Source organism: Lactuca virosa, chromosome 4, assembly GCF_052849685.1.
Source record: "Lactuca virosa cultivar CGN04683 chromosome 4, Lactuca_virosa_CGN04683_v6, whole genome shotgun sequence".
NCBI lineage: Eukaryota > Viridiplantae > Streptophyta > Magnoliopsida > Asterales > Asteraceae > Lactuca > Lactuca virosa.
In genome coordinates, this window is record NC_136429.1 from 181,532,783 (window position 1) to 181,541,233 (window position 8,451).

General features: G+C 32.0%; 1 protein-coding gene across 2 annotated transcripts; it reads left to right on the forward strand.

The window, feature by feature from the left end:
* Nucleotides 1-648: 648 nt before the first annotated feature.
* On the forward strand, nt 649-4,191 carry LOC145107784 (uncharacterized). Of its 2 annotated transcripts, none has more exons than XM_079044735.1 (6): nt 649-867; nt 1,574-2,164; nt 2,262-2,511; nt 2,607-2,750; nt 2,837-3,079; nt 3,709-3,847. In XM_079044735.1, the coding sequence occupies exons 2-6, from the start codon at nt 1,578-1,580 to the stop codon at nt 3,721-3,723; spliced, it is 1,239 nt and encodes a 412-aa protein (XP_078900861.1). In that variant the 5' UTR covers nt 649-867; nt 1,574-1,577; the 3' UTR covers nt 3,724-3,847. The 2 variants fall into 2 exon arrangements, with proteins under 2 accessions (XP_078900861.1, XP_078900860.1); XM_079044734.1 differs by having other exon boundaries at nt 651-867; nt 3,750-4,191.
* Nucleotides 4,192-8,451: the final 4,260 nt, after the last annotated feature.

Here is an 8,451-nt window from a genome sequence, read left to right on the forward strand (position 1 = left end):
ATACTAAATCGTCAATAAATACTAACAAAATAAGTTATCCAATGTTTGATAGAATAATAATAAATCATAAAAAACTATCATTAAAGGTGATTTAAGTTATGAAAATAATTTTTTTATTTAATATTTATCAAAAACTTTCCCAAGCCATTTATAAATGTTTTAGAATAAGTTTTCTAGTTAGTTAACTAACATAGTTAAAAATAATATTCAATCAAATAAATAATTTTTAAATTAATCAATTATAACAATAATTAAAGGTATATCTAAATCAAAAATTGTATTTAACTTTAACTTTATTTATGTGTAAACCCAATATAGAATTCATTACAAAATTTAATTACAATATATATTTATCTTATCATTTTCTTCAAAAGAAAAAAAACTTACAATAATATATATCAACATAACATAACAATTATTAGTTATCAGTTATCATCTGCATAATATTAACATGTTTCACTCGTTTATGTCCATAAATGGTAAACAACGTTTGTATTCCTTAATCTGATTAAACGAATAATTTATTTAAATTATCTATTTTTAATAAATAAACGAACTTGAGACTGTTTCAACGTTAGTCCACTACCAACCTAATCTTGGCTGTGTTAAACTTAAATACTTAAACGACAAACGAACAAAGCCGAAGATCTACAATTCCTTATCCTCTCTCTCTCAATAAATCTTTGTTTTTGTTGTCAACTTCGCCCCTTTCCCAAGAAATTTAATCAAACGTCCCATCAGTGGCGTAAGCGCTGCCATCACCCTTCGTTTCTTTTAAATCCCGACTTTTAGGAACCATTTACTGTAATCTTGAGAAGGTCGTCGTCAAGTCGTCAAGTTCAGAGGTTTTCATCAAATATTTTCTGGGTACGAATTTCTTTTCGACTTTTTTACGATGATTTTCTGCACAGTTTTGCTAATTTGAAGGGTTCTTTCATCCAAAATATACGAGGGTATTCTTGCTTAATTTTCTGATCATGGGAACTATGTAAAACGGAGTCTACTATTGACTGTTACTTTGTAGAATCCGAACCACTACTGCATCTCAAATTGAGATCTTGGATGTTTTCAGAATGAAACTAATTACTGTCTCATGAATTCGTACATAGTCTTTCTATTTGGGTTTCTTGAGGAAAACGAAAAGGTGCATGGACCCCATATTTAAAGTTTTATAAGCTGTTCAAATCTTTCTTATTCAGAGTTTTAAATCTTGCTTCGTTAACTTCAAGAGCTCATAAAATGCTCCAGTTTTGAATCTTGAAACATTATTTTTGCCAATCGTAAACAATAAAATAAAGTCAAATTATTGACTCATGAAACATTATTTTCGCCAGTTTTGAATATTGATTCATGTATTATTTCTAGCTTCTAGCTAGTCCGTGGGTGGTTATATATCGTTCTTTCTTGCTGTAAAATAAAACGATTATTGCTTCATGAAAACATATGGAAGTCTTGACACGGAAAACCAAAGAAATAAGATTAAAAACCTTAGTTTAAAGTATCAAGAAATCTTGAATATGATGTAATGTGATTTTATCATATAGCTTTCGCCGATATCTTTTCTTTATTTCAGAACAATGTCACGTGGTACCAAAGATCTTGTGTTCTTGTTAGCTATAGCGTTATTGTCAATATGCGCTCAACAATCAGTAGGTCGTGTAACACTTGAAAACGGGGTGAAATCAAAGGTGTATTTATCACCTCAGATAACTCAACACCCGGGATCCGTTTCAAACAAATTCTACTACAATATTGAGTTCCCAAAAGGTCATATTGCTATAAAGAGTTTCAATGCCGAAGTTGTTGATGAAGAAGGGAATCCTGTTTCTCTTCAAGAAACTTATCTCCACCATTGGGTTGCAGCAAGATACTACCAACGTAAAGGTATTAAAAGTCCGAAGTATAACAGTAATATCGGATCCCACCAATCAGATTTCCTTGCTGCTGGGAATGCTGGGGTATGCAATATTGAAAGCGGTCTTTCCCAATTTTTCGGGTTGGGATCTGAAACACGAAAAACATCCACACATGTTCCTGATCCTTATGGAATCGAAGTGGGTAATCCGCTTGAAGTTCCTGATGGATATGAAGAGAAATGGGTGCTTAATGTCCATGCAATCGACACTCGAGGTGTAGTAGATGCAATCGGATGTACTGAATGCAGGTATATATATCATGTAACTAAAACTTTAAAGCATTTAGCTTTTGAGATTGAATTATCTCAAAATTTAGTTGGATTAATGGGTTTTCTTATGATGAAGATGTAACTTGTACAATGTGACGAAGGATGAATATGGTCAGCCTTTGGATCCAAATTATTTGGGAGGTTTATACTGTTGCTATGATGAAACACAATGCAAAGTGAAAAACGGGGTTCAAAGTGTGAAGAGAAACCTTTACATGAAGTACACTGTTGAGTGGGTTGATTGGAGTGACTCCATAATACCTGTTAAAATCTATATATTTGACGTCACTGACACCTGGCAGAATACAGGAATCCATGATTGCTCGGTAACTTACCTCATCACTTCATCTTCACACATAAATTTTGTCAAAATTCAATACCTTTTTAGGAAAATTTTGAAGCTTTTTGTTATATCTTACAGATTGAGTTTGATGTTGAACATAGTATAACAAATGACTACACCAGTACCAGAAGATCAAATGCAAGTTTCCCAATTTCTGGTGATGTAGTGTATGGTGTTGCACACCTACACAGTGGTGGAATAGGTTCTGCTTTATATGGAGAGGTGAATATTTCAGTTTTTTGGAAATGGGTCGTGTTTCTTGTAATCTGGATTGATGTCTAAAGTATCAAGTTATGAACTTTATTCAGGATGGACGAGTTATTTGTTCGTCTAGAGCTATTTATGGGGAAGGAAACGAGGCAGGAGATGAAGCTGGTTATATTGTAGGAATGACCACATGTTACCCTAAACCAGGGTCTATGAAGATAGCTAAAGGTGAAGTTTTGACTTTGGAGTCTAATTACAGCAGTCAGAAGAACCATATAGGAGTTATGGGGCTCTTCTATATTCTTGTTGCGGACTCTTCTACGACGTTGGATTCTCCAGTTCAAGTAAGATTTCTACCCTTTACTCATTAGCGATTTTGCAAAAGAATGTTGTTTAATTTGTGAGGTTGATAGTGGGAAAATAAATAATTTTAACTTGAAAGGATATTGTAATTTAGATGGAACGGAGGACGTATAAAACTTTAGCTTTAATTACAAATATTACACATCGTTCAATCGCTTTGATTCCCGCCATCTAGGTTGTTCTAGTATTAAGTTTGACACTAGCATGTTTTGATTTACATGTGAAAACATTTTTTGCATATGATTATTGGATATTTGTAAGCTAAAAGCTTCGTTTGGAAAACGGTTTTAGTCACATTAAGTTTCTTATACTTTCCATGTACGTAGTCGGTATAGCTCGTAGATACCTCACATATTGTCACCGATTGCATAGTTCTTCAAAGTATCATGACATAAATTTGAAAACATACCTAGTAAAGGAGATTACATATACCATTCTGAGAGATTATTAGAATATCTAAAAGTATTAACATGAATGGATCATCGATGCAAATATTAAAAAGCCAGATATACTTATATGATCATGTTCTTTAGCCTACAAAGGGATTCATGTTTTTAGCCGTTTGTAACATTTTTCTTATGTTTTATGCGTACAATATGTTTTTTTGTAGTTGGAGCATTTTTAGTAAACTTTCTTGGGTGTGGGTTGCAGATTCATCAAGAATCAAAAGTACCGATCTTCTTTTGGGGTGTAGCTGTGTTCGGATTGGCAATTTTTGCAGCTGTTGTAGTTGCTTATAGGCGACAAAGGCAAAGTAAGGATGGGTACCAGTTTATTGCAACTTAAGCAACCTTTCTGCCATATGTGACAATTAGATGCTATGTGACATGAATCGTGTTGGTTGGTAAAACTATACGTTTTACAGACCCGTAATATGTGAAAAATATAAGGATATGTTGCTATAAAATAAAACTTAGTTAAGATGTCACTGTATTCTCACGTTTAGAAGAAGGAATGATTTTGTAATATATATGGTTGGCATGTCAAGTATCACACATAAAAGAGACAATATAATGTATAATAAAATATGGTTTGTTGCATGTGGTGGAATATATAGACATATAGTTTACCACATGTTTGTTTATCTGATAAAGTGTATGTATTTTTGGTTGATGTTCTTTTTAGAGAAGATACTTATAAAGTCAAAGGTTTATGGGGTTACGTTATAAGTTTATTTTCAAATAAGAGACACAAGGTCCAAATAAATCATTATATAAGCTTCAGTTTTTGGTTTTGAGAAATTAAATATCCTCCTAGCTTATGTTCCTACTAATCATTCTACCGATTTAAATGATGACATGTGTCCTTTTACTATACTAAAATATCATTATATTTCATTAAACGAGCATTAAATGTTACACGTATCACCATTTAATTGGGTAGAAGAATTTATAGCAACAAAAAGTAGGAAGATATTTAATTTCTCTTTAGGTTTTGGTCAACCGACTGAAATTGATCGGTTTTGCTTTTTTTTTTAATAGATATCTGAACCAGCACATAATAATTAAAAATTAGAGTAAATTATTGAAATCGTTCCTATGGTTTAGTCAAAATTACACGTTAGGTCCCTAACTTTTTTTTTTTTGCATTCGGATCATCTCTGTGGTTTGATTTTGTTACGTTTTTCGTCCCTATGGTTTGGTCAAAATTGCACGTTTGGTCCCTAACGTTATGTATGTAAGGGACGAAAAAAGTAACAAAATCAAACCATAGGGACCATCTGAGTGCAAAAAAAAGGTTAGGGACCAAACATGCAATTTTGACCAAACCATAGAGACGATTTTAGTAACTTACTCTAAAAATTATAATATTCAAGTTTAAATACATTTAATTAATTGGATTACATAATCCGTATATAAGTTGTTTTTCCAAGTCTAAATAATATGGTGTAGACTTGATTTGTTTATGCCATAGCCTTGGATTATTTGTCTGTTTTCAGCTTTCGAAATATTTTATGTTTATCGAGTGCAAAATATTTTAATGATTCTACATTTTGCTACGAATACATATGTATGTTCAACAATACACATAACTCGAGAAAATATACCCTCCAAATTAGCTCTTAACATATGTTGACAGTTGTGTTTTGCGCTCTAGAATTCTTATTGATGGTTGCAACTTTGTTGCCTTGTCTCGTTCTTTCTCATTTGGCAAGATAATTTTTTAGCAATATGATTTTTTTTATAACGATGTTCTTTATAACTTTTTATAAGAATTATTCACTTTCCACTATAATGGTTAACCTATTACCACAACTCGCTTAACCGAAACTAATTGGTTAGGGATTTGTATGAACTGGTTTTTTTATTTTAATCTTTAATCGACCCAAACTGATCCATACATCCCTATTTATAAGGAAAAATAGCAGAGTGATGCTAGGTAATGTTTTAAAAACCGATTTGAACCGTCTGATCGAACCGGTTGGACCAGGAACTGGGGACAAGAGCGGTTCAATAACGATCGATTTTATGTTAATTTCTAAACCAGATCGAACCGGACGATTTCTTCAAAAATCGGATTGAACCAGTATGACACAACCGATAAAAGATCGTTTGAACCGGTTCATTAGACATATATAATTGGATTTCACTTAGTCAGTTAAAAAAACAATCATTTTCTAAAGAAAATTGAACATTTTAGAAGCGGACACAACTCGAAGCCGATGCACACAACTGCCATATCAGTTCAACTAAAAGATCGGTCGAACCGGTAACCAATCATCAGATCAGTTCAACTAAAAATTTGATTTTTAAAACATTGATGCTAGACCTTCAACCTAAGACGTTTATGAAACCCTAATCGCGGTGTATAAGTGATATATGCTAGCTTTACTTACCTAATTCCTTATTCATGCTTTACATTTATAAGATATTTAGAGGGCTTTTTTAAGGTACTCTATTCCATCTTGTAAAGTTGATTTGATCATTGAAGTAACATTCTACTCTTGCATTTAGATTTTGCCTATATGTATCATATTTATACTACATAAATTCAGTCCTACGTCAACCATTGTGTATCCCCCAATAAATACTTTTTTGAACTCCATAGGATTGTATTTATAGTTTTTGTAGTTCCATGGACGATCCCTTTTGACGTTGTATCGGTTTTAGTCATATTTTTCTTTTGTTGTCATTTTCATAATTGTGATAGCCCTACCAAAACCCAATATCAATATCATAATCGCCAAGGAGGACAAACATACCTTATCGTCACTTTGTGCCACAAGTCATAGATTTCATCCTACGTATCATCATTACATACCTAGACGTATCTGAAATAATTTCTTTCTTCAACTTTATAGTTTTGTTTTGGCCACTCATTTGTATAGTGGCAATTTTCTTCACATGTAGTAAGTAACATGGACTTGTCATCACTTAGGTTGCTCCTTTAGTGGTTCTTATACCTTTGAATTCTTATCATGTTTTCGTTCCTTGCTAAACCCATCATAATTTCTAAACTTTCTTGTTAGATAAAAAAACTCATGGAATTTTCTTACCAAGAGAAAACATTCCTCGTTTTTTGGTTTTTTGTAGTATTTTTCTTGAAATGCAAGTGTCTTTTCGGTCTTCTTGTCCTTGGATTTATTCAACCAAGAGAAAACTCATGAACCTTGTAATTGCTCATATAAGAATCTAAATGTTGGTGTTTATAGTTCATGGAATCACATGCTTGAACACAAGGAATTCCAAATATTTCCAAACTCCTACAAGTTCATTATCTTCCTTTTAATTTTTTTAGTGCCCCATAGCTATTCTTAACTTTAAATATATTTTTTAACTATTGATAGTTAATCATGACCTACAATGTATTAAGATTTAGTCCGATACACACGACAAAATATTTTCCAAAAATACATGACAAAGTATTCTAAGTTGTGTACCTTATATCTATAAACTAGTCTCTCAACTTTCTTTTGATTGATAGACAAAACTACATCCTTCCAATTCAAGTTATTACTTTGCATCTTAGAGAATCTATCTATTGCAAATATCCTTGTATCCTCTATCACGGTGAGTAGTGGTTTTGTCCTTATATTAAGTATTATTAAGTTGAAGCATTTTAAGGTAGAATTTTCCACCGGTTTACATCCTCTTTCACTAGAAAAGAAATATATAGTCCAAGTGAGTGGGTATTTTTAGATAAGGTACTCGTTGACTTAATATTTAAGAATAAAAACTTCTTTCATTTAAAAAAAATTCAATGCTAGTAGTTGAAGCACCCAAAAAAAATGTATTATATTCCACCTTATTGTATGCTTTCTTGAATTTGGCATATAGATGGCTAGCATTATTACATGTCCTCAACTAATGGAAGAACGTCCTTTACAGCTTCTATTAGACCCAAAACATATATACAAGTTATAAACTTAGTTAGAACATTAGAAAATGAAATAAGAAAAAATATGCAAAAAAGTAGTGGTGAATGTACCTTATGTTGTGTTTATATAATGGTAAGTCCACCACATGGTAACCCAATAACATATATCAATAATTCAACTAACCACTTCCAGTTTGATTTACACTCTCAATCCACTATATCCCTATCAATTGCAGTAAGTAACTCCTTAGTATTGGCCTTTAAGAAATCATACATCGAATCCAGCTACTCTCATATAGCCATACTTCACTCTTATTTCAAAGACTTAAAGCAAACATAAAACATATGGATTTATGTATTTACATTTGGGTTTACTGAAATACCTACTTCGAAAGTAATTTTGAGATTAGATTTTAATATCTAAATTGCATTATCCTATACACGAGTATAATAGTTAGTTAACTTACCATTTATTATTTACAAGGATTTCTTATTTTTCGTATTACAATCCCATTGATACTTCACATAAAATATTCTTCTTTACATCTTCTGAATGATTTCATTTTAGGATCCATGTTCAACTCTTTAATGTATTGCAAGGTATTGTGTTTAAACTCCATAATGCATGTGTATGTTTCATCAAAACCTTTAATTTGGAATACCTTTCGTTGTTCATCCATGATGTACAAAATAAAAAGGGACATCTAATTAATATTTGTTAGTGTCTCATCTAACTTGTAGAATGTTTGAATCAGTTTTGATAATCTCCAAGGGATATTCACTTGCAACAACACTCTTAGGCAAACAAAGTTATCAATCCTCCATATTTAGATACCTTTCACTAATAGTAGGTCGCATATTGTTCCACAACATACTGAGGTTATGGGTGGTATGTTCAACGCCGACTTTAAGTACATCTTTATTTTATTTCCTTTTCAGTATGAGTGTCATCATCAGAATGACCATCTTCTTTTATTCACATTGGCATAAACCTCTTCTTCGATCAGTTTGACATCAAGAAACCCATATGAAGTGG

Coding starts and splice junctions, on each gene's coding strand:
- LOC145107784 (XM_079044734.1), top strand. CDS start 1,578: ATGTCACGTGGTACCAAAGATCTTGTGTTCTTGTTAGCTATAGCGTTA. Junction 2,512..2,606: donor CAGGAATCCATGATTGCTCG/GTAACTTACCTC, acceptor TATATCTTACAG/ATTGAGTTTGATGTTGAACA. Junction 3,080..3,749: donor CGTTGGATTCTCCAGTTCAA/GTAAGATTTCTA, acceptor TGTGGGTTGCAG/ATTCATCAAGAATCAAAAGT.